This window comes from Anopheles ziemanni, chromosome 3, assembly GCF_943734765.1.
Source record: "Anopheles ziemanni chromosome 3, idAnoZiCoDA_A2_x.2, whole genome shotgun sequence".
In the NCBI taxonomy this organism is placed as follows: Eukaryota; Metazoa; Arthropoda; class Insecta; order Diptera; family Culicidae; genus Anopheles; species Anopheles ziemanni.
Window position 1 is genome coordinate 53,025,426 of NC_080706.1, and position 25,985 is coordinate 53,051,410.

The 25,985-nt window shown below is 45.5% G+C and overlaps 5 protein-coding genes across 6 annotated transcripts; 2 read left to right on the forward strand and 3 right to left on the reverse strand.

The window, feature by feature from the left end:
• Window positions 1–2,863: 2,863 nt before the first annotated feature.
• On the reverse strand, window positions 2,864–6,093 carry LOC131284979 (putative lysozyme-like protein). Its single transcript, XM_058313837.1, has 3 exons — window positions 6,089–6,093; window positions 5,107–5,852; window positions 2,864–2,943 (listed from the first exon to the last, which is right to left on the reverse strand). The coding sequence occupies exons 1-3, from the start codon at window positions 6,091–6,093 to the stop codon at window positions 2,864–2,866; spliced, it is 831 nt and encodes a 276-aa protein (XP_058169820.1).
• Window positions 6,094–13,782: 7,689 nt separating this feature from the next.
• Window positions 13,783–17,094, reverse strand: LOC131290004 (ribosome quality control complex subunit NEMF homolog). Of its 2 annotated transcripts, XM_058319381.1 has the most exons (3): window positions 16,984–17,094; window positions 14,836–16,905; window positions 13,783–14,712 (listed from the first exon to the last, which is right to left on the reverse strand). In XM_058319381.1, exons 1-3 carry the CDS (start codon window positions 17,040–17,042, stop codon window positions 13,863–13,865), a joined length of 2,979 nt encoding a protein of 992 aa, XP_058175364.1. In that variant the 5' UTR covers window positions 17,043–17,094; the 3' UTR covers window positions 13,783–13,862. The 2 variants fall into 2 exon arrangements, with proteins under 2 accessions (XP_058175364.1, XP_058175363.1); XM_058319380.1 differs by having other exon boundaries at window positions 13,783–16,905.
• An 846-nt stretch (window positions 17,095–17,940) lies between these two features.
• LOC131284980 (uncharacterized) lies at window positions 17,941–18,460 on the forward strand. Its single transcript, XM_058313840.1, has 2 exons — window positions 17,941–18,024; window positions 18,086–18,460. The coding sequence occupies exons 1-2, from the start codon at window positions 17,941–17,943 to the stop codon at window positions 18,458–18,460; spliced, it is 459 nt and encodes a 152-aa protein (XP_058169823.1).
• Window positions 18,461–19,722: 1,262 nt separating this feature from the next.
• LOC131288963 (lysine-specific demethylase 3B) lies at window positions 19,723–24,009 on the forward strand. The gene is made up of 4 exons (XM_058318148.1): window positions 19,723–20,040; window positions 20,113–20,327; window positions 20,415–20,545; window positions 21,039–24,009. The coding sequence occupies exons 1-4, from the start codon at window positions 19,853–19,855 to the stop codon at window positions 23,694–23,696; spliced, it is 3,192 nt and encodes a 1,063-aa protein (XP_058174131.1). The 5' UTR covers window positions 19,723–19,852; the 3' UTR covers window positions 23,697–24,009.
• LOC131288964 (dolichol kinase) lies at window positions 23,840–25,711 on the reverse strand. Its single transcript, XM_058318149.1, has 5 exons — window positions 25,623–25,711; window positions 25,065–25,557; window positions 24,610–24,999; window positions 24,151–24,427; window positions 23,840–24,078 (listed from the first exon to the last, which is right to left on the reverse strand). The coding sequence occupies exons 1-5, from the start codon at window positions 25,652–25,654 to the stop codon at window positions 23,855–23,857; spliced, it is 1,416 nt and encodes a 471-aa protein (XP_058174132.1). The 5' UTR covers window positions 25,655–25,711; the 3' UTR covers window positions 23,840–23,854.
• Window positions 25,712–25,985: the final 274 nt, after the last annotated feature.

The following is a 25,985-nucleotide window of genomic DNA, read 5'->3' on the forward strand; positions in this document are numbered from 1 at the left end:
ACAACGTAAGCGACTGCGAGCAAATCCGCAAGCATAAAAGTGCCTCAAACCACCAGGCGCCTCCATCGCGTGCGCCGCCAACCCTGTCGCGACCCCAGCGAACAAGGACCAGCAGTGAGCCGATGGTCCTACTTTGCTGCCGCTGCGGCTCCTGTCGCTGAGTAAGCAGAAAATTTATGACCCGGAAATGATCTAAACCTCCGGGAGCAGCCCGGGTTCCTGCAATCCCCGCGACTCGGCCGCGGATAGACCCGGAAAACCCGAGCGATATTTTCGGGCACAATCATTTCTTAAACTTTATAGAAAATCGCTTTGCGCGAATTGTCGTCATTCATTTTATTGTTCCACATTTCGCGAATGCTTTGTGCCCGGTGAGCTTTGCCAGCATTCGCCGAACGTTCGAACCTCGATCGCGAAGGGCGGGGAGCAAAATTGAGCTAACCGGCGAACCAGGGCCGGCGAGTGGCCATGGAAAATAAATCAAAACCTGTCGTGCAGTCGTGAAACTTTGGTCTGCCCGTTTACCCTCCCAGTCAGCGCCCCCCTTCAGCTTTGACTGTGTTGTGCTGTTTCTCTTTGCTGCTCGGAATCATTTTTCCGTGGGGCACGTTGGGTAGAGGGAGGAGGGAGGGGGAAGAAAACCTCCACCGGTAACTTCACACACAGATCATGATGCGATGGAAACCGTCGGTTCCGTTTCCGCTAGGACCTCTTACGGAATCACGGCCCGAGAGGCAAAATTTGCTTCGGAAGTTTGACCGGGAGTTTTTGTTCTCGTTCTATTTGTTTTTTTTTTCTTTTCGCTTCACTCTTTTTTCCACCAAAAAATCGGTGCTGCATTCGGTACACCGGGGAAGCGGAAACACAAAAAACAAATATCAAAACGAAACGAAACAAATCATGAACCGTTATTTGGAAACTGCTCAATACCGGATTTCATAACATTAAGGTGTTAATAATGCAGCACACTCAAAAACTCCTGGCCCCCGTTCCCAGGGCCATGACTTTCCCTTTCGCCGGTTCTGTTTGTGGCGTTGAATGGATTAATATTTCAGGCTAACGTTTCCCGTTTCCTTGCCCAGGAACGACGACGCGCTTCCCTGTGCCTGTCGTCATCGATGGGCCTATCAGCGGTTAAACGAGCTGTTTAAGATTCGAAGCGAAGCTTTGAAAAATGTATGTCATGCTACATTGGCAAAAAAAATTAAAGGCCCACTCTTATTGATGTTGGAAAGGGAGGGTTAAAATATGCTCAAGTTCCGCACATCGTTCAGGATGTGAAAAATTATTGCTCGCCGTTGTTTCTATATTGCACGAGAAACAAAAGTCACCGAGAACCAAAAGTTCTATGCAACAAATGAGAAAGAAAATAACAGTTTTTTTATAAATTCAAATGTAAGTATTGATATAAAAAAGTTAAAAGTGAAGGTAGTTAAGGATCACAAAAACCATAGCAGAGAACACATTATTTTAATAATGATTTAACGTGGAAAAGATGTTAGATGTTTGCCTGACCTCATAATACAGTACATCAAACAAATTGTCATAAAACCAAAATTATGAATTGTTAAAAGGATCGGCACGAATACGAGTTCACCTCTTGCCGGCTGCTAACAAATGCCATTCTTGCGCAAACATCTGCACGAAAATGTCAGTTCATTTCCAGTCGCATGTGAAACCCTTCTGTGCCGGGCCCACACCACGTGTTTGCGCAACCAAGGAAAGCGGTTTTCCAGCTGCAGGCAATATATCCTCGACCATGAGGAGATGGAACGCGGAGTTCATATGGGAAACGACGCTGGCGCACGGGAGCAAACGCTACACGCGATTTTTCACCCACCCGGGCACTGTCGATACATGGTTAATTTCCCGCCAACGTCTCACCCCTGGCGAACAAATAACATGTGTGTGTTGACATGCGTTGTGCTGCCGGTTTGTGTAATATGGTCTCTAGGTAAAAGGAACACGTTGACGTAAAAGAAACCGTCGACCGCAAACCGATGGGACGTGAAACGTTGAGTGCCTGCTGCGGGATTTTGTTTGACGTTAGCGAAGGAAGCGCCAGCTGACAGCATCGTCCCGGGCCGCCCTTGCCCATCCATCCGCCCGACGGCCGGAGATGTGGGTTATTTAATTTCACATTTAACTTCTTGGTTCGGTCCGCGAGGTTCGGCAAGCGGCGCTGGCGGTAAAGTATTCAAATCGACAGCACCGACCGCAATGTAATCCAGTCGCAATGAAGAGACATGGAAGGTATTGGGGGAAACACCATTGAAACCGATCGCCGCCGGAAATACACCAGGGCATATCATCGGTGACACAGGGGGAGAGAGTGAAATCGTAGCCCGAACACACGACTCGATTCGTTTGGATGAGTTTTCCACTGGCTTAGATAACTAAGATGGACCGTAGCGACCGCCATCCCATCGGCCATCTTCTTCGACCACTAGTGTCCTGCCGCTTGAACGCCAGCTCCTGACGTACCGATTGCCATGGCTTCAGCGGTGTGTGACATTATGCTGTGCCAACAGAAAGAAAACGGTTCGCTTTAAGTAAGGTCACACAGGCGATAGGAAAGGCAAAAAACCGAGGATATGTCGGTACGGGGCACCGAATCGCGACCAGCAAACTGCGCGAACTTGCGAATGCAAGTCACATCCCATCCATACGTCAGCAGTTTCGTGGCCGGCGTTTGCCGTGGCCTCAATTTAGGAAATGAATTTCCAATCTCCATCACCACCACCATCCGCCGTCGCTCATCCCGCGTTCCGCTGAAACCGCAGGCCCATGGTGCACGTGGGGGATAATTTTCCGATCGAGCATTGAGCTGTCGTCGGTCCCGTCGGTGCTGTTGAGCCCGCACTTATCCGACACGTCCCACGGACACCGTTGGCACCCATTCAGTGAACTCGTAAATTTCCCTCGTGCCACCGCTGCCGTCGGCTTGAGGAAACCATTTAAAAGAAAGTTACCATTAGTGTGCTTGCGTTAGTTACCCTCCACGCTGCCGAGCTCAACGATGAATCGTTGCTTGATGATCTAATTTTGTCGAAGTTCAAACAACACCACCCTACGGAAAGTATTACTGGAGAAACTGATTACGAAACGCACCTAACCGAGAATCCTGACGTAAAGCATACCTTTGAGCAGGGCATCACTCTTCTCGGAATGTGTTACTCAACGTCATTTATTAATACTTGACTAAAATGCACGACCACGTCTGGTTGTTTAAAAACATTCAACTAATCTATGACACCAACATTGCGAAAGTTTATCGCGCCTTGTGCTTAACAGTAATTGACACCCAGGAGGAATGTTTTACAACAACTCCGAAACGTTCTGATTGCTTGCATAATTATTTATCACATGACTGAGCCCTGAATATTTGCTCCAATAGGTACCCAATCGGGAATTGTAGAGTGACAACACAGACACATAAACCGGTTTAAAACATCTAATACTTGCTGCTATGCTACTCACTGTACTTAAAACTCAGTTAAATCAACGTCAAATCAAGTAATTGCATTACAAACGTTTAATCCTAAATAGTAATTGTAAAATTTTCGCGAATTATCATCAAATTTGCATTTTGAGGAAAAATAGCAATTTGAATGAAACCCAAAAACATGAGGTTCAATATAGTATTTATAAAAAAATTAACTTTGAAAATTGCCACTTACTGTTGGAGTACCTTGCAGACACTGCTAAGCATATTTTTCTGATTAGATACAAACATTTCGCGAACATAGCGAATATGTGTAATGTACAACAACATTATCTAAATAATGTTAACCTGGTGCCCTTTAAGCTCTAGTTCAGGGATGTCAAACATGCGGCCCGCAAGAACACTTAATGCGGCCCGCGACCCCCTTTGAAACAATACATCGAAAGTTTCGATCCTAGAGTAATCCAAGAAGCTTTCATTTCAATAGCAACATTTTTTTTTTTTTTGAATGGTTTCATGAACTGCGAATTGCAAGAGAACTAAACGAATGTCTGTTTAGACAATAAGTAAGTGATCGAGACAATCTAATAAATATTGTTCATAGAAAATAAACGTTATGAACCACAAGAGCATTCAAAATAAAATAACCGATGTGGAGCAGTAAATCGTACTAAAGTAAAATAGTTGTAAAATCTTTACCAAAATGCACCATAGTGTTGAACTGCAACATAAATTGATATAAACTTGATTTGAATTCGTTAAAATTTGGCAAACGATTGATCAAGAAACCTTCTATTTTACTCGAAATTGTAAATTTTTAAAGAAGTTATATAATGTAAAACATAATTGACTGTTAAGATAAAACTACACTGATAAGAACATATTTTCATCAATCCAATCAATTGTACGTTTTGGCCTGCGAACCTATTTCGAGTGAAAATGCGGCCCGCGAGGTCAAACGAGTTTGACATCACTGCTCTAGTCAAACTTGTAGGGTATGATTAGCAAGGGAAGATATTTGTACGTGCCAGACCGATACGTGCACACTTTTCAACAATTTCAGCACGAACACCACCCATGCCCTTTAAAAAGGCACGCCGGTGAATCAGTAGAATTATCTCCTTATACTAATCGTAGTTAAACAGGTTACAGCGAAAGAAAACCCGTCCTACACAGTAGCGGATGGTAAATGGTGTTACGTCCATTTCCGAGCACTTACCTAGTACTGCTGATAAAGACGCCTACGATAATTTAGTGTAAAGAGGGTTTCCGAAATCCTATCGACTGAAAGTGGGCGAACGAAATCAGCTTTGAACTCGGATACGCCGAAACATCAATGAACTCTTTTTTCTAGTAGTTACCCAAGAACTTGCTGCTTCAATCAGGATCTTCGCAAGCAGGTCTAAACAGAACACAAGCGTGGTCTGATCCTGATTTAAGCAGATCTAAAGTTTGATTTTAGATTAGGAATCGGACGGAAAGAGTTGAACTATTCTATTAACAGAAAATTTGGCCACCTGGCGACATGCTTGCTTATCGCTGGCTACTATTACTTACAATGTGTTGATTATGCGTATAGGTATACGTAGACGTATATAGATAAAGATTAGAAAGTTCAAGATAAGGAAGCGGTAGGGAGCAAGTAATCCGACAATCCATACCTGGCGAAAGAGGTAGTCCAAGCTCCTCATTGTTGTTACTGCCAGCCGGAGCGAGCGTGGAGGATATCTGGCCGGGTCCCGAACCGACGGTCGATGCTACGGTGAAGGGCACACCGGACGCCGTCGATGGTGACGACTGGCGGGTTTGGGTCCGGGCTGCACTGCTGGCCACAACCGGCGGGCACAGCAGCAGAGGTCCATTCGCTTGATCGTCGATCCCTCCGCCACCGTCAGCAGCACACGGTTGGACTTCCTGAACCCGACGCTGCAGCCCTGTGACGCCAATATTAGCACTACCTACACTACCGCCCCCGCAACTACTACTCCCACCTTTCGTACCGAACCCACCGACACTTGCCTGAACACTCGACACCTGTTGGGAAGTCACGGACACCGCACTTGCACTGGCACCGCCGAGTGGACTCGCACGCACACAGCAATCGGTTGCTGGCCCAGGACTCGGCACGGACGCACTATCGATGCAACCCGCCACGGGATTCGGTTCCCTCTCGAGCACCCACCCGCCGGCACTGGGACGCCCGCCGACGACACTCAGCACATTCGCGTTCACTGCGTCGGCAGCCGCGGAAGCCGACGAGACCGAGGTGGACGAGGTGGCACTGTTCACACTGACGCACGAGGACGACGACTGGTGGCTGGCTGCCGACGATGACACACTTCCATTTGACCGGCTCCGCTCACTGCCACCTTCCGGGCGCGTGTAATCTTCGTAGAATATTCGTGACCTAGCCGGGAAGACACGTCAAAGAGTCGTTAGAGTACGTTTCTTAGCCAGAAATCTTTTAGCTCATACGGTGGCGTACAACGAACAAAAGTAAAGTTGATAAAAATTACACATCTATATTGTTTGAATCCCTCAAATTAATTTGTAAAGTCCCAACATAATGTTTAAACTGAATAAGAAGAAAAAGTTGTAAAGCATACGCGGTAAATGCTTTACATGGTTCACGTTGTAGTTTACCTCATCTCACCTAAACATAACTTTAATTTTTACAAAAAACTAGTTAGGTCAATGAACACAAAGCTCTATAAAATTTAAAAAAGTAAAGCAACATATTCTGCTTAAACAATTGATGTAATCTAAAATTACCAGAATCTAATTTTAATTCAAACAGTTTTTCTATGAAAGCAACAAATTGTATTTATATTTAACTAAAAATCGTTCCGTTACTAAAGATACGGAATATACATAGTTTTATGAATTATACCATTTAATATAAACGACACAATATGACTTTTATTGTGATTCGCATTGCACTAGGAAGGTGGTAGATAGGTAACACACACACAGCACCACTAAGAGTGGAACCACACACGCACTTTGAAAACACAATAAAAAGTCATATCGTCATAACAAAAAAAGAGTATAACTCTTAATAAATTGGAAAAATCATTTTCCAATCCTGTACCAAATATCAATTAAAGGCACGCCTTGTATATTGGCATCATCAGTGCCATGCGAACGAGTATTTTCAAAAGCCGGCGATGTAGCAACAATGATTGAACAACTAGTAAAAATGTGAAAATATTATTCATCAAACATAATTTCGAGTGAGTCAACAACACGGTAACGTCCGTAATACCACAATAAATAAATAAATAATTTCGAGTGAAATTGAATACACTGGGTATGAAGTATGAGTATGTTCAGCATCGCGCAGGACCAAAAAATATGTATAAGACAGTGCTACCACAAAAGCACAACACAATAAACTATGTGTGGTAACACAGAACGACACATCAAAAAGAGTTACATAACTCAACGCGATAATAAGATTTTATAACTTTAACAATAGTTAACCCACCTAGCATTGTGATCAAAACAAGTTGTCACATTTTTAACATTTTGTACAGACACAAATGCCGATTTGATTCTACTTGTTGAAGTTCTAACCACAAAATTAGTTCGAATGAAAGGAAATGAATGGGAGGACCTGATAAAAGGCTTTTTGATACGCACGGAATTTAAAACGTTTTTCAATTAGAAGCTTTTTGAAAATCGTGCAAAGTTCATGGAAATTTTCGACCACAGTTCTGTGCCGATCGAAACCATAACGAGCAAAATATACCAGTGTATTATTCCAAAGTAGTATTCAACAATTGAATGATAGCACAATGCAAAATAAACTGTTTAAACCTCCTCCCCTTCAGCACCCCAGTAACGTTCGTCTTGAGGGGTCATGACCCCGTTGGAGCAGTTTATTTGTGCCCAACGTTTCATTACGTACTTCAAAGCACGAACCACGGTACATCAAAGGGACAAAGGTATTCCAAGAGCTACATCGATGCCCGCGGTTCACCACCCTCCCACGTTTTGTGTGCTTTGCCAGGAGTCTATCCTTAAAACACATTTTCCACCATTTGCCTGCTAAATGGCACAATGACTCACCGATAGGGGAGTCGGAGCATTCTGGTGCAACGTCATCAGCAGCGTTCCGGATCTGCTCGTTACAAGAGTTGTCCGAAGTTCTCCGGTTGCACGGGGCCGCAGAGAAGCTTGGAACCTCTGGGACACACAATCATAAGAAGGAGTAGAAAAACTTCCCCCACCCCGTTTTAAGATAAAACCACCGTGACTCTTTTCCTGGCACGGGGGTACAAACGGGCGGGGGTGGGAGAAGATTGAGCATAAATTATGGCACAACTGAATCAGCACTAGTTTTCAGCATGTTTACGAGAGTCCCCGGGACAGTTTCATGCATAATAAACTCCGGTGTCTCACTCTCTCGCGCAGATTTCCTCTTGCCAACACCTCGCACCCGTTCACCCTCTATTTTCGTCCAATCGGATGCCGTTGTTGCGGCACTGGGAAGCTCGGAACTTGATGCTGATTTTTCCAAAAGGAAGTGGCAGCCTGCCGGCCAAGCCTCCCTCTTCCGCTCCAATCCGTCCCGGGCACTCTTCGCTCTTCCTATCGCCATCAGCCGGTGCGCTTTGCATAAATATCCTAACACCACCAGGATGATGCTCTCAGAGGCAGCTCAGCATAAATCAAACACATACTTACCCTCGGCAAGTGGCCCGCCCCGCAACGCAAGCGCTGCGTCCCGTTGCGGTAGGAAGGAGTACGGCAGGACTGTATCCAAAAGTTAATATGCTAGCATACGCCTCGGATTACGAAGGACAACAGGGTTTCGGCCCCAGCCTCGCATGGGAAATGTGAAAATGGGTCAAAGAAATTTCGTCGGCAGATTACAACGAAAAACAACATCGAAATAAAAATAAAAGCGAAACGATGTCAACTTCCAACTTTGGTAATTTGCTGGAGAAAAATCCATTGAGAATATATCAACCTAAAATATTTATATTCTTCGACATGTCTTGTGCATCCAACGGGCAGTTGCTGGTCCCTTTATTTTTTTTGCTACATGACGTTTACTAAACAGCTGGTGTTTCTTCATCAAAACATGTATTTTTTAAACATTTTGAAGATATTGCCTAACTTTTACAGACACTCGGCTAAGATAAAACATTACTTTAATCACTTCAAGCTTCACACACACACACACATCGGTGGAAACAAACGCTCCTTCATAGCGTCTCGGCGCACCAGATCCAAAGTGGCGTTGCCAGAGGCGCACATTTCTGGCACGGGAATGGAAGGAATGCGTTGTTTACAGATATTTACATAAATACATTCCATGCAAATGAAATTCCACCACCCACTTCGCCGTGCCTTCGCCCAGAGTGACTGGTTTCCATTTTTTTGTTTTTGTCCTCTCCAGTTCTTATGGTTGCCAAATCCGAAAGTCAGCTATCGTAGCGTCGACAGAGGGCTCCTGAAGCGGAGCGTTGGCTTGCACTGCTGAACTAATCACGCCATTTGCAGACTAACGGAGCATTCGAGCCCGGATTTCGGTTCGTCATCGTGTGGCACTTAGCGCTATTGCTTTCGTGGCTGCCCGGCTCGTTAATCATGGGTTTGGCAGTGCTTCCGTCATTCGCTACACCAGCGCACCCGTAATGGCCAGCATCGCGCACCGTCTTGAGCTGAGCACGAGGCACACGAGGAGCCACTAATTCCTGTCCGCTCCCGCCCGTGCCACGGATCAGCCAGCAGCGAACGTCGAGCTCTGCCGCCGCCACAAAAAAAGGCAAACAAACTTAGCAAAACAAAACACCGACAGCCTTGCGGATACGACACATGCAGAGTTTTTTTTTGGTTGCTACTGTATTGCTCAAGAGCTAGCGAGAAAACTGCAGAAAACAACCATTCGGTTGATTCGGTGAAAAACAACAAACAACCCACCCGATGGAAGGGATAATGCATTCCCCACTTTATTTTTTTTTTTTATACCGTTTCCATGCCGCCCCTGTCCGATGTGCAAATGGTGACTTGATGGACGAGAAACTTATTTATTTTCAAAAAACCTGCACACGGTTCGTGGTTTTTGGACACCGATTTATACATTTTCCAGCATGATGGATCACGTCCGTCATTTGCATGCAGCAAAACACTGCTCCAACGAACGCCCCGACGAATGTTGGCAAATGACAAACAAAGAAAGAAATTGTGTAAGGTATAATGGAAATTTTAATTCAACTCTATAAAGTTTCCACATAAAATATTATACCGTGACTTCAGTCAGCGCGCGCTGCCGGATGGCAATTCATTATAATGGGGCCGTATGTGTCTCAGTGAGATTAAAATTTACTACTGTCACTAGCAAACAAAACAGCCAAACCGAGGCGAAGAAACATTCCGAACGTAGGCGGGCAAGGCCGGGGAAAACTGGACCACGGGGGCTGCCGTAAAGATAAAATACTTCTTGTTCCACGCCAGCAACAGCAGAGCACTGAGTAATGGGCAAAACATAAAACACTTCCCAGTTAACAGCCATCGAGCTGACCGAGTGAAAACCATTTCAGTAACGAGGGCACAACAAAAAAAAAAAAAGAGGAAAAGCATACATATTGGAGTGGAAATCACAATTCAAAAAATGCGATACTAACGCTGCTCGGCTGCCGTGGCGTAGGCAATGGCTTTGACGATGATGCGCATGGTTCATAATAATTGCCATAAACACACTTTTAGTACGGACTGGACGATACGGATACATAAATCACAACGCCATCCGGTTCGGTTCGGAACGCAAGTTCGGTTGCAAACGACGCACCAACGAAGCCATTTCGCTGATCACTTCGAAGACAAACGTGCCAAGGCGACTTACTACATTCATTCATCAATCATGGTTTGGTTGGGCAGAATAATTTGAATTTCAAATCCCGTTAGAACTGGCGCGGGCCGAAATAAACCCCTGAATAAATAAATTATGACGGTTGCGGGTGATTTGTGGCCGTACGGTATAGAGGGCATCGAAAGCTCCCCGAATTCCCCGGGGAACGTCCCAATCGGAACAGAAATCTATATCGCAATTAATATCCCTTAAATGAAAATAAATAGCCAACCAGTTCCCTAGCGTTTTGAAATATATTTCTAACATGACCGTTCAATATTTTCGTGTTTAAAAAGTTCATTCGTTCTTGAGCAATAAGAAAAATATTAATACAAAAGATCATGCTATAACATTAAATTAAATGACGGGCATTTATGGATCAAACACAATCCCTCAAATTACAGTGAATCAGTTCGAGATCATACTTACTGGTGATCCGGTGGAGCCTGAGGGGAATACTTTCGTCTGCTGTAGTATGAAACATTTCCAACCGGCATTGGCACTACGATAAGGCGGCAAGGGACAGAGTTTCAGGGAACGCAAACTAATGAGCCAGTGGTGCGACAAATGAACGATGAATTTTAAACTCATCCCCCGCACTCATCATTTATCATTTATGCACACGATGCTGCGGCACATTCAACGCCAATCTGCCCAAAAACCTGTACACTCATTGGTCGCGTTCGGAGCATTTCACCGATTAAGCACCGCATTTTCCGACCGACGTTCACACATTTTCACTATGGATTACAGACAACATTGGACGTGTGGAAGGCTAGTTTCACTCACAAGGCGATAGAAAACAATCCCGATGGGCGAAGGTCTGGAAAGTAGGAAGCATTAATATACAATCAAATCGCAAGCACTACAAAAAGAGTTAAGCAAACACTCAAACAACGTCGCATTTCGCCAGCAGCACTCAACAGATCCATTTTACACGCCAAAACAGAGGAGACATCCCACGCTCGAATCAAACTGACCGTGATCGATCGATTCACGGCAGGCGTAGCTTAAATTGTTAATAAACACTGTTTCAAATTCGATTGCCAGCGATAGCAACACCGCTGCGACGATGCTCGTTTATTTACGACCAGGCGCCTCCATCAACCAGCAGGCGAAGGCGTTCGTAAACGGAACGTCAAACGTTGGTTTACCAATCACCAAGCATACAAATAGTCGGTGGATAGGGAATATTCGTTCCCGTTTCGTGGCCACTTTCCAGTTTATCCTTCTGGTACAATGTAGCGGTCAAAACCCGATCACAGTTTAACACTTTTGAGGGTACTAACAAACGAACCCGCTCGCACGCTGATGGTGGAGCCGCAGCATATGAAATATTCAGCAGTCAATTTTCTTGCACAGTACAAACGTGAGAAAATCAACAAAGCATTCGGAGGATGCCATTTGTCGAACCCAAACTACTGCTCCACAGTGGGGAGACGCCATGCCACACTTTTTTTTATCCTTATCCCCGTCTCTCGCACTCTCAAGTTACTGTAACTTCCTCTTCGTTGATCTTTTAAAAAACCTGTGTACCTTTGTTTCACGTTAAACAACACAATCTTTCGAAGATTTATACTCTGCTTTCATTTCCGTTTCCACCTGTTCCCGAGATTACTATTTCGGCTAAACGTTGCCTGCTACTAGAACTGTCACTCGAGCTGATGTGAGGCGGAAATGCGAGATAACGGTCGACTCTATTGCAGAGAGAGCCCATCTAGCGTTTGTTGGTTTGTTTAGCACACATACAGTGATTTGCACGGGTGTGTTTTATTTCACTGTTTGGTTTTATTATCTTCCTTTCCTCATCCATGTGTGGTAGTCGATGAGAGTCGATGTGAGGCTGGTGGTGGTTACGACGGCACAGTATATATATCCAATCCTAAACCAGTTAATGGGTCCATTGCCATTGCGATGCGAATGAAGAACTGGTCCTATTGTTTCGACGCGTCGAAAGAGTTTTCAAAACACCAACACTGTCGTAGTGCTCCACACAAACACTGCTTTTTCAAGGATATTTGAAACGTCAGACACGCAGGAAAGTATGTTTTTTTTGTTTTGTTATTGACGAGAAGAAAATAAGGAAGGAAAACAATCTCCAGCACTAGCCATATTTCTCTCGGCCACCTTGGTTGAATTGTTCAACGCATGCACGATACAGCCATCACAGTCCTGCTGAGTTGTCGTCCTTCGGATGACGTTTTGTTTGCCAGCGAGGGGCCACCCCGCGCTACTGCTCCGCTTGTTGGTAGGGGGGTGCTTTGCTGGTGTGCTGCTGCTGTGCGCCCGCGTGTTCTGTTGTCGGTGCGCCCCCCGCATGTGCGCATGGGGTTTCGCTGTTGGTGTATGTCTGTGTGCGTCGATAGGCGAGCAGCCGACACCGTACTTTGGGGCCCGACGACAGGACGCGGCGAGGACGAGTACATCCGTGGCTTCAACAACACATGCAAACGGTACGCGATCGATATTTTATGTATGAAAATTTTGACATTTTCTGGGCCACCACCATCATGGTATTTTCCCAACGGATGGTAATAGAAATGCTTGACACTGGACGCTGGAGCAATGTGGATTTCACTTTAACAACGTTATACATTTAGTACAAACATTTAGGTAGCCAATTATGCGCTAAAGAACCGCTAAAGACAGAACAAACACACTTGAAATGACCGCTACATTTTGCTGAGGTACCCACCCTAAAGAAAGGATACTTCACACATGGAAGGTAATTTAAAACTTCCTTAGATAGGTTAGTATTAAAAGAAACAGGTTAATTTACCACACGGGATTTGCCTCAATCCACCAGCAACACGACAGTGTTCAGCAACTTTATAACATCATTCGCCCGAAACGCCCATCGGAAACAACAGATTCATTAACAACGTCTACGAAAAACCTTCGCTTCACGGGTCATTCACCAGCATCGCAGCTTAAGCGCAGACAAAGAACGCTTCACTTGATTAAACCGTACTCATGTGGATTTTGGGTACAATTACCACAGTAGCAGTTTATTTCGTAAGATTCTACACCTATTTTAAAACTGTACACACGGACTACGTGCACCGCACAGAACGGATCTCCTTGCGCTCGCACACGCAAGAGGGTTTGGTTGCTGGCTGTTCGTTCAACCACTTGCAGACTCGCTCTGTCTCCGTGCGAAACCGTACGCTCTATCAGCAGGCGGATAAAGTGTCGTGTTTTCGTTTTCCGTGCGGTGGAACTGTTGTTGTGCATGTTGCGAAGGATATGATATCCTTACAGCAAGAGAGAGAGCGAGAGAAAGAGAGGTAAGCGATGAACAGTTTTGTGAGAGCAACAGCATAGAACGTGCCGAAACGACTAGTATAACAGTTTTGATTGCTGCTTGTTATACTTTTCAAACAAATTGTGTGTGTCAGTTAAATGGATAGAAAAATTGTGTGAAATTAGATTGTGTAAGATTAAAATTACACAAATTAAAGTAAGAGCATAATTTTGATTAATCATATTTTATTGAGGGAAAAATAACACGGAATCGAAGCATCAACAGTATCAACAGAGTATCAATGCACTATCATTTCACTTCCGCACTTTCTGCATCTGCGGTGCCGATAGCTTCACCTTTCCGGGTATGTTACGTGCCAGCACCTCATCCTTCACCGCCTTCAGCAGGTCCTTCTCCCGCGGGCTGCACTGTTTGTCCTTCAGGAAAATTTGCAGCGCCATCTTGCTGGCCTTGCCACGCTTGCCAGTACCGGGTGTCAGCTTAACCTTGTACTTGTAATTATGCAGCGACTGATAGGGCGCAACTACTGGGATGGCAAACAACAGCTCATCTTCATCCACCGGTTGCCCGGTGAGGCCATCCAGCATGTCCAGATCGGCAGCGGCCGGTGTGTCATCACCTAGTTCCTCAAACTCACCCGGCTTTAGACGAGGGGTCCGTTTGCTAAAGCTAGCCTTCCCCTTATCAGCAGCAGCATCGTCGTCCTCCTTCGTTTCCTCGTCCGGCTTGCGATTGCCGGCCGATTTCAGGATCTCCATGATTAGCTTACGGTCGTCATCGTCCTGGTCCTTATACTTTTCTTTGATTTTGCGCATCTTTGCCCGCTGACCGCGCTTCAGTTGGCCCGCCTTCTGCGGCTCCTCTTTTGGCGCGGGAGCCTGTTTTTGCTTTGCCTTCTGTTCCTTGTCCTTAGCCTTTTGCTTGCTTTTCGATATTTGTTTAATGCGCGGCGCAGACGGCTGAATGATATATGGCTTTTCATCGCCTAGAAACACTACCGAATCCGCATCAGGCGCGGACGTTAGGCGTTGTAAAATTGGATCGGCCTTTACAGATACCTTGCCGGTATCGTGTTCAACCTTGACGTGAGTGTCTGGAAACTGGGGCACACCGCTGTCCTTTTCTGGCTCCTCTTCGGCCCCACTCTGGCTGGCGGAAGCATCCGAAGAAGGTTCTTCGCAGATGGACAGCTTTTTCACAGTTTCCGGAAGTGAAGTGTCGTCCAATTTTTCCATTTCTTTCTCTTTCTCCCCATCATTGTCCGACTCTTCGTCCAGTTCAATTTCTTGATCGACTGGTTGGTCAGATATTTCCGACTTCACCTCATCCTTGCTGGCAACCGATTCCTCTTCGAACGTTCGCACCCTCCGTTCTCCCCGATGGCGTTCTACTGAACTGTCCTCGAGCTTAAACAGGAACGATAATCCCAGCACCAGGTGGCAAGGGGGTAGAAAATTCTTCCTTCCTCGTATCATGAAACTACCGGTCGTTAGATACTCTCCCGTTGGAGCAGTCTTGCTGACCTGCTCACTGCGCACCCAATACGCGCTCGTCACAACCTTGGCATCCCAGGCCACACTGTACGAAATGGCCATGGTACCTGCTTCAAGCAGCGTCTTCGGAGGAATCTCGCCCCCGGCAGGATTTTTAATGATGACGCTCGAAGCACCTTGAATCTCTGCGTGCACGTAGATGTCGGTCGGCCGCATGTATCGCTTCACAATCAGTTCGTTCTGCTGCTGATCCCGTCCACCGATGACGAGATAGTTTTCCGAGCTAACGAACCAGTAGAACTTTTCGAACCAGTACACCTTCCGCACCTTCGAGATAGTCGTTTGCGTTCGTACGTCTTTCAGTGTTTGGATTGTTTTTCGTTCCGCATTTTTCAACGCCTTCGAGCTGGATTCGATTGTTTTCTGCTCTTTTCTTGCTGCAAAACGACGCTGATCGTAGTAACGTCGAGCGTTTGCAAATGCCGTCAACGCCAGGTCAACATCCACAACCATCGGTTCCAACTTTTCCTCATCGTCTTCACGATCACTCGCCTCCTCGTCTTCATCGCTGTTACCCTCATCTAGAAAGGCGTAAGGATCGGCCAGATAGAGCGAAATGTGATTTATCTCCAATTTTAACTGCCTTATGCATGACGCAACCGGATCTTTGTTTGCCTGGGCAGCTTTCACCAAATCCTGTATATCCGTCCAAGACATTTGTGACGCCAGGGCACTCTGGATAGCAAGCAAAGCCTTATCGACCAAATCCTGATTGCGCGTAATCAGTTCCGCCTTCTTACGGTCTCCCAGCTGCACCTTTGTCAGTTCCTCGATACGTTTCGCGTGATCCGTTTTAACGTTGGATAGCTTTTTAAGCGCTTCACGTTCCTGTGCAAAAGCTTTAAGGTCTATCTTTTGACTTTCTAGCGAGGAATAAAACTCATCCACGGCCGTCGTAAACGAATCAAACTGCTTGTAGGGTTCTGCTTGGTATTGATTGTACAGATAGGGCTGATATTCCAGGTTGGTAAAATAGTATTCCTCCTTTTCGCCTTCCTTGGCCGGTTTCAGCTCCTTCTTTTGTATGATATATCCGGGCGAGGGTTCCTTCTGAGCTGCCCGTAGCATACTTTCGGCGTCATTGATGGCGCTCATCAAGGACGCCAGGTCCGTCTCCATGTCGAATACTTTTGAAAACTCTTTTGCCAAATTTTTCTGCTTCTTTTTAACCTTCTTCGGTAATGCCGGATCATTGGGTATTTCTCCGCCAATCCTAGAACCGAACAGACCGTGCTTGTGCAAAACGTGATCGATTACCGAAGCGCCGTACTCGAGCACCGGATTCAATGCAGTACGCAGCGTATCTCCCGGATGGGCCTTTTGGATCGCATCCTTTATTTGCTCCATCGATGGTGGCCCATTGTCCTGCTTTGCTCGATCCCGCGGATACTTTTCTCGGACAGCAAAGCGCAACTCTTCGCCCTCAACGTGCGGTCGCAAGATGTTGAGGATGCGTAAGTCACAGTCGGTAAGCAGAATGTTTCCCCTGTCGTACAACTCCAAAACGATGTGATAAGCCGCTTCTCCCGAGCCAAACTGAAAATCGACTATTCGATCCACGCCCAGCTGTTGAAGACTTTCCAGCCGTTTATTTTTTAAATGTTTCCTCAGCTTCATCGTAAACCCGGACGGAGCCATGTTCTTGGGCCACTCGAAGCTGGTCGTATGAAAGCGCAAACCGGACTCTAGCAGCAGTACCACCTTCTCCTCATTGCGGGCCAAGCGGATAAGGTAGGTTTTGTTATCGATGTCATATATTTGATTGACTCGCATGCCAATCAACCTGCAATCAGAAGGGTTCATGGGATAAAAAATCAAAATGTTGCTCTTCTTCACCGCCAGCCTACACTTCCATACTCACTTCTGCAACTCCGTAACAGAGCAGACCACATCGTACGTATTGAAGCGTGTTTTCGTCATTGTAAAAACACCAGAACAGTGAATGCCCCGTACTTAATTGTTCTTGCCGTTTGTGTTTTCGCAACACTGCTCAATAATTGAAATTTTGACTCCTTTGCAACGCGGCACACTCCCTCTCAGCTGACGAATCGATACGAAGATGACACCAAAATAATGTTGTGCAAATCGTGCAACCAACGAGGTTTTTAAAGAAATGCTTTCACTTTTGACAGCTCATTATTTGACAGTAACCTTGACATTGACGCCATTGAACAACAGAAAACTATCACGTAGCACATAAGGTCAGCATTTTTACTACACAAATTAAAAATTAGCCATCAATTGGCAGCAGTTGCTAATAAAACAAACCCCTGAACCAAATCTTGTTTTGTTTGATAGACTCTATAAAAGAACTTTGAAGTGTGTGTAATGTATTTCGTTTTTAAAAAGCCTTCAACAATCAGAAAAATTAAATTGTGCGATGTTTCTAACACAAAAATGGAGGCACTGAAAATAGCTATGCATCAACCTTCTCTCCTAAACACACCTTGTTCAATTGTTCTAGTTGATTGTTATGGCATCAGAGAGCAGAAATGTATCAAGTGAAGAATCATCCGCAGCTTTGCCAAACAAACAAGTAGCCTGGTGAATATGAATTGTTGCTACTATCTTTTGAACGAACCGGCTCCGGAAAGTTTCACTTAGGCGGTGTTTAGTTTCAAAAGCGGTGAAAAACAGCAATATCCGCAACAACATGTCTCGAGACGATTCTGCGAAGCAAGTGCAGCAAAACCCTGCGGGTGTGCAAGCACTTGGTATGTCAACAGTAGCTCCCGCCAGTGCCCCTGTTAGGACTATCATCGATAAAAGGACGTACGACCAGGTATATAGGGATGCACTGGTATCAAACCATAAAATTATGTATCAAAAGCCGGAAAATAAGCAGCCTGCAGAATCGCTACACGTGCCTCAGCCAGGACCTTCAACCAGCGCGGAAAGACAGGTATGCACACATTTTTGGTTAGTTTGAACCACGTTTAGCAATTGGCTCAATTTCCTTGCAGGCTACCAAGTACACGACCACTGTATACAACATTACTTCCCACGATATGTCTAATTCGTCTCAAAAGATCGGAACGTTTAGCGTAACGACGAAGGGTGCTCAGCCGTACGTACTAAAGCAACCGATTCGTTTGTCGCAACCAATTATGGAGGTGATCTCGTACCAAAAGTCCAACTCCGATGCCTATGCAAAGCACTTGCAAGAGATCACAAAATCTGCCGTGAAAAAGGTGGAATTACCAAAAAGTGTCACGAATGTGGAGCCACCAGGCCGTACCGAAGCTAGTGCTTCTACAATGACAAATCATAAAGATCTGAACGACTTCCAGCATCGGGTAAGCATACAATCCACATTTCCTTGTATTGCCATCGGTTAAATCTCATCTTTCTTTCGCAGGTTCCAACCGTAGCGCAGTCAAAAAATTGCATGCAAAGTTATCAGCAATTTCTTGCGTCACAAAATATTCAACAGCGCATTCAAGCTAAACAAGAACGCAGGCAGGCGCCGATACCAAGTTTCAAAACCTTTGCACAGAACGGCGAAGCGGTACGCATTTCCCAACACCGGTCGAACATAATGGTGTCTATAGTAAATCCCGAGATGTCTTCTCCTGCACCGACTCATGTATATGGAGCACCGATGGTGGCAACCGAACAGACCAAAACTTCAGTAACAGAACGATTTCAGGGGCACGCTGGGGGAATTAGTACCAATGGGCGAATACCATATGAAATGAATAGCTTCTCAGGAAATCTTACTGAGCCACCACCTGCTCATACCATGGTAAAAAGCAACCCAACAAATGCTCCGTGTCCAAGTTCAACAGCACGCCTGTCCACCATACGTCCCGAGAGAAGTCTTATCAAAGTGCAGAACTATTCTCAAGATGAAGTATTAAATTTGGATACAAAGTATAACACTGAGCCAACTGTTCGTCCACTCGGAGCACCCACCGTTCCAAGTGCCAGCCCTTCGATAACCACTATATCGTCGAAGGTTTGTGTCCAACAAGAAGCAGGTGACTCGACAACCCAGTTGACTGGATTAGAGAAAAATATTCCCCAAATTGGTAGACCAGCGGAAGCATCTACCGTTTCGAGTTTCAGTCAACACGATGCAGCTGGATCGGCTACACAATCGTCTCCGACAATGCAAAATGCTTCGCAAGTTAATCGTACTCCTGAAGCACCTACCATTTCGAGTTTAAAACGACACGATGCAGGGGGATCGGCAACACAATGCACTGGGACAATCCAATACAAGTCAACAGTTGATGCTAAATCACACATTGTAAACCACACTACTTTCAAAGCCACACAAGCGGCAATATGTAAGCATGAAATTTCGAACACAATCTGGAAAAGAAAATTTCATTTGCTTTTTTCTTCGTCCTTTTAGGGAACCATTTGCAGAACCACAACATACAGCAGCTTCTGGCACAGTTGCAATCGCAACAGTTTTTGGGGCACAACACCAAACAACAAAGTGAATCCAATACAGCGACCACGTCCGAGTCGAAGTTTAAAATGCTATATGCAGCACAAAATTGTGACGGTAAAATTTTTGAACTAAGTTCATTGTTTTATACAGGTATTATGAACAGCCAAACTAAACCAATTGTACAATTTCAGATGCCAACCGATCACTCCTAAAGCCGAACCTAGTCGAGCTTAATGGGAAGCCATCAGCGTTGGAATTCAAACCACAGATTCTACCCAAACTAAACAGCTCTGTAAAACGCAAAAACGCTGCTGACGATCAAGATCCTATGAAGAAACCCAAAAGAGGAAGAGGAACCAAACTCAACCGTACGTCGGAACCGCATCTACAAAATGTGCCGTGCTATACACTTACCTCCCGACTTCCCCGTTGCCGAGAGTGCGGACGGTCGGCCGCGACACGTTCCCGCCATGCGCAAAGCATTTTTTGTCGTTTTTATGCGTTTAGGAAACTGAGGTAAGTTGGAAGACTGTTTTTAATGGTAACGTATTACTTTATCTTTTCATTCCAACGCTATGCTTGTCGTAGGAACAATGAGTTGGGCAAGCTGGAAGTGACTGGTTTTGCCGACCCGTATCTCGATCCCAAAGAGGCGGACATCAGCTTGTGGAGTGCCAATTTGAAGCAGGTGCCGGTCGATCTATCAATCGAAAAAGCGAAATTTCTGCTCGGCCAAGTAGGGTACAAGTTCTGCGAGCTGTTCCACCAGGAGAAGGAGGCACATTTTGAGCATTTAGCGTCAGGTAAGTTAGTGGTGGCATTTATTTAAAGAAGGATCGCGCACCATAAAGTTGTATACTAGATTAAACCATTTGATTTTATCAACGCAGATAAGACAATTGCCTGGAAACAGGCTGTGCAGGGCATCCGAGAGATGTGCGACGTGTGCCAGACGACACTGTTCAACCATCACTGGGTGTGTTCCACCTGTGGGTTTGTGGTATGCATCGATTGTTACAAGGTAGGGGATATATATTTTTTTAAATAATGTATGTCCAATATTATTAAAACAAAATACGTACCTATAAATGTAAATAACGAAAAGATATTAATAACTGAAACTATTCAAAGAAAGATTGGTACGAATTGGTGGATTGAATTCTAAACTTTTTGTTCTTTGTTATCTAAATCCAATCTACTCCCAATTACTTCTCTTAGCTTTATTTAAAATTTGAGTTTATTTTTTTCTATAATCATATATATAAATCTGTTAAATAACAGCGCAACTGTACCATAAAAAAACGTACTATATTAAAAATAATTTGGCCCTAGGTTTTTAAATTTATTTTTAACTCTACTGCCCATTCTGGTCTTCCCAATGATAAATGTATTTTGTCATAGAAAATTATTTTAAAATCACAATGCCAATCTCACATTCATTAGACCCTTTTTGATAACCGGTGGATAACAGAACAGGTGAATAAAATTGACTAAACTCTGTATCTTTCTTCTAGTGCCGCAAACGTGGCATCGTAACAACCGAGCCTAATACCAAAGACAAGGACTCAAACGGATGGTTGCTGTGCACCGGGACGAAGGAACCGCATAGTCAAGACCGCTTGATGCTCACACAGATCATACCCAGCAACTGTCTGTACAAACTAGTCCGTCAGATGCACGGCATCTGCGCTCTGCTTGAGATTCCACTGAACTGCGAATGTCCGCTTAGCAAAGAACCGCGGTTTCGTAAGGTTAAGGAAAAATTTGAATTCATCTACCCGATCACGGTGACCGGACCGCACCGTACGGATGAACAAGTTTTCTACGATTTCGATGGCCCAATCGCTGCACCACCGCCATCATCAAGTACGAAGATCACACGAATGGTGTCGATTACTATCAAAAACATCGAGCAGCAGCAGGAGACAGAACGCGATGCTGCCAGCCTAGACGACGATGCCAATAGGCCGATCATGTGCAGGATTGAATTTTCAAAACAGTTCCAACACGACGAAGATGGCGTTGGTGGAGAAGAAACATCGTGGAGGGCATCTGCGAAAAACTTGAACGGCGACGATGGTACGAACAGTGAGAAGCAAAGTTACAGCTTCGAACGTTTCCAGGAAGAAATATACACAGATGGGGAACACTTCGACGAAAATCTGTACAAAAAGACCGCCGTAAGTAAAGCAATTAAGAAAGAGCAGCAATCGAACGAAAACGGGGAAAGGAAGCAAGCGGTGAAAACTGAAGGAGAGCATTCCAATGGAAATGGCTGCGAGAAATCTGATCTCATCACTTGCAGTAAACAATCGAATACGACAAATGGCGCTGAAAGTAGAGAAAACTCAGCGGAGAATATTTCCTGCGCGATGATCTTTACGAAGAATGAGGATAGCATGGATGAAGAAACGAGAAACGGTGCCATGAATAATTGTAGTAACGGAGAAGAAGCGAACCTCTCGAAGGAGGGTGTGCAAATGGATACTTCTAATAATGACGAATCCAGCCAGTTGCTCGAGGATGGACTAAATAAGTCAGATGCTGACGGTGTCGATACGACCGTAGTAAAGAAAAAAGGAACCAGCAAAGTATCATCCTTGAAAGATCCTCCGATCCAACCAGTGTCGTACAGTGAAGAAGGTCGTTTCAAACCATCGCCACCGATGGACTCCACCACATTAACCATGATCGTGAAGCAGATGGTAAAGTTCGACAAAACGGTCGATATTTTCAGCACGTTCGAACGACACATGGCCAGCGAAACGGGCCACCAGGACGACTTCGAGGAGTGCATCACCATTAAGCCGGAGCGGGTGCGTCGATTTCTGCTAGATTTCTTGGACGATTTCGTGTACCTGCGGGGTCAGAACAGTAGCGACTCCCTTACGAACGAACGGCAACTGCTGGAATACAACCGGCAGATTAAGGATGGATTAAAGTTTCGCAACAAAGGCGAGCGACGGATGCAGCAGGGCAATTCGCGCGTCCTTTACCCCGAAGTGGCACACGAGTGGCTGTGCAATGGGAAGCTACTGAGACTGTTGGATCCGCTCGATGTACGCAACTATCAGTCGTTTCATGATCAATGGGAACGAGGCCAGCCGGTGATGGTTTCGGCCGTCTCAAGCAAGATGAACATGGAACTGTGGATCCCGAAAGCGTTCGGGCGCGACTTCGGGGAGCAGGTGAACGATCTGATCAACTGTTTCAATGGGAAAATTGTGCGCGGTCACAGGATGAAGGTGTTCTGGGACGGCTTCGAGTGCATCCGCGAACGGTTGCTGGATGAACGGGAACGATCGATGATGCTCAAGCTCAAGGACTGGCCACCGGGGGATGATTTTGCCGAGATGATGCCGACACGGTTTTACGATCTGATGAAATCGCTACCCCTTGGCGAGTACACGCGCCGTGAGGGCCGTCTGAATCTGGCAAGTCGGCTAAGCAGTTTCTTCGTGCGTCCGGATCTCGGCCCGAAGATGTACAGTGCGTATGGGTCAGCGCTGCACCCGAACAAGGGGACCACCAATCTGCACCTGGACATTTCGGACGCGGTCAACGTAATGGTGTACGTGGGTGTACCGACGGACGTGCCGCGGGCTGGCTACAACGAAAAGGTGTTCGAAGTCATCGACAGGGAGGACTGCGATTATTTGACACGGGAGCGTATCCGGAAGCGCCAGGAGCTACCGGGCGCCCTGTGGCACATCTATCACGCCCAGGATGCGGACAAAATACGCGCGCTGCTGAACAAAATCGAACTGGAGCGCGGTGGCACGATTAAGCCGAACCACGATCCGATCCACGATCAAAAGTGGTACCTCGATCGGCCCATGCGCCGCCGGTTGCAGCAGGAGTACGGTGTAGAAGGCTATGCGATCGTGCAGTGCTCGGGCGATGCCATATTCATACCGGCCGGAGCACCCCACCAGGTGCGCAACCTGCACAACTGCATCAAGGTAGCGGAGGACTTTGTGTCGCCGGAAAATATTTCTTACTGCTTCAAGCTGACGAACGAGTTCCGGCATCTCAGCAAGACACACTCGAACCACGAGGATAAGCTGCAGATCAAAAACATCATCTACCACACCGTCAAGGATGCCGTGTCCAGTATTACGAATCCGCTTATCATGACGGCGTCCCGTGATGCTGGTAAGCCCGTGATGTAGAAGCGTGTGTAGCTTAATTCTAGCAATTCGCGAACAATTTACTTGTGTAAAAATTGAACTTGAAATTATGAAGAGAATTTGAATTATGATTGAAATTTCATAGTGAACGAAATACTTAAACAACAATATTCTACTCAATGTTTTTTTTTATAGTTTTATCACGAAGAGCCAGTCAATAAAAAATATGTAACAAGTGGTAGTACTAAGTTATCAATTTGATCCGTTCTGGACTCGATGAGCGCATTCACGATGATGGCAATACCGGCGTAGGCCGCCTTGGTGACCGTCAGTTGTACTAATCCCGTTTCGTAAAGACCCCAAACGGCCAGCGTTTGGAGCAAAACAGAGGCAACAGTCCCTTCGACCGATTTGCTCGTAGAAGCTGAAAGAATAATTCGATGCGATAAGAACGATGTGAAGTCAGTTGAAAATGAATTCCATATCGATTGCCTACCGCTCCACTTGTGTCTTCCCAAATGATACCCGACAACACTCGCGGCCGTATCACCGATACCGATCGACAGCACACCGGCCGAAAGGAGGAGCGTTTGCAGTCCGGCAGAGTTTGTCATATCGCATGGGGACGGATGCAGCCAGAGTGGCAACGAGCAACCGACGAGCAGATAGATTGGCGTGAGCGCCACGGGGCCTGCGTCTTTCTCGTCGATGAACATATTGACGGTCGTGTTCAGTATGCCAGCAATGGGCGATAACTGTATCAGGCGAGCCATCTGTAAGCAGTCGAAGACATCAGTTAGCAGTTTATTTGACAGACAAAATTATGAAACATTCAAAGAACTACTAAAACTTAAATAGTTCTTTGGAAGTAGTATGATTTGAATTATACAGGTCAACTTTGTGGATCAGCAGTAACGAAAAAAAACGTATGGATTGGAAATAATGTTCATCCTACCTCTAGGACGATCAGTAACCCTAGCATTAACCCACTGGCTAAGAAAAGCAGTCGACACTGGTACCACAGTCCCGGTCCGTAAACCAACACTATAAGTAGGTGGAACACTTTCCGGGTGGCAGTCGTCGTGCGGTGTCCATTGTTGAACTGCCACTTGATGAAACAAACGGTGCACAACAGTAATGCCATGTACGTGGCCATCGTTGCCAGAGTGTGTGGATCACTGGCAACGAAAAGGACCAGCCGGGTGATAGTTGGTAGACGCCCGATTGGAAATAACGCCACAGAGCACCCGGTGATCAACGTCGCGAGCCAAAATGAGAATGAGTTACGAAGCAGCTTAATTCTATACGTTGCCAGGGCAAGCGTCGTAATCCCTAACAGGACAACCTGAAAACAGAAAAAAAAACTTATTCCGGTTGGCTTTATTGTTCGAAAATCGGACATCGACGAACCTGCAGTATGGAATAAATTATTTTCATATCACTAAGATCCTTTTCCTGTTGAATGATCAACCGTGGGAGCTGCAGTAAGGTGCCGTATAAAAATACAACAATTCCCTGAACGACGATGAATGCCTCGCCGAAGGTGAAACTCTTTGGTATCATTGAAAAAATGGAGAAATATGTTCTATCGTACAGTAATACCGGTAGGAAGCCACTGAAGGTACAGAAAACAATATTCTCCGCCAGACACACGCCTAACAGTACGGAACAGAGAGCCGCAACGATACTCATAAGCACAATTGCCTGTCGGCGATTCCATCGTGCCTGTATTTGGCCACGAATTACAAGCGAGTGCAGCAGCAGGCCAAAGGTCACAATCACCGTGCGTTTGTAATCCTGCGGCAAGTGCGCATTCTGATGGTGCTGAAAATTCCGCCAAATTGTCGCTGCATAGCAGGAAGGCACCAACGAGCAAAGCCACCAGCCCTCGCTAGCGCCAGGCCTGTTTTGAGAGAAAATCGCACATGGTAACAAGGTTTGCAAGAAAGCATTACACACAGTATCTACCTGGTAGCGTAAGATTTGTCTATCGGCCGCATAACTAATGTTTTGATTCATCTAGTCGCATCGTTTTCAAATGTTGTTGATAAGAGATTGCACTCCGGTGAAAATAATTCTTCAATCATACAATATCCCGCTGTTTGAACCTCTTTTATATTTTCGTTGGGTTCAAATTATAATTCTTTTTCATGATGAATTATTCTTGGTTATAATTGAATGATTTCTCTGTTGTTCCATGTAAAAATAAATTATTGCATGCATATTTCACTTTAAGGGTTCGAAAAGCACGTTAGCATGACCTTTTCCATCGGGATGTTATTCTGAGAATACAATTCTCTATATGACTGACGCTCGCAATAATCTGTTTAT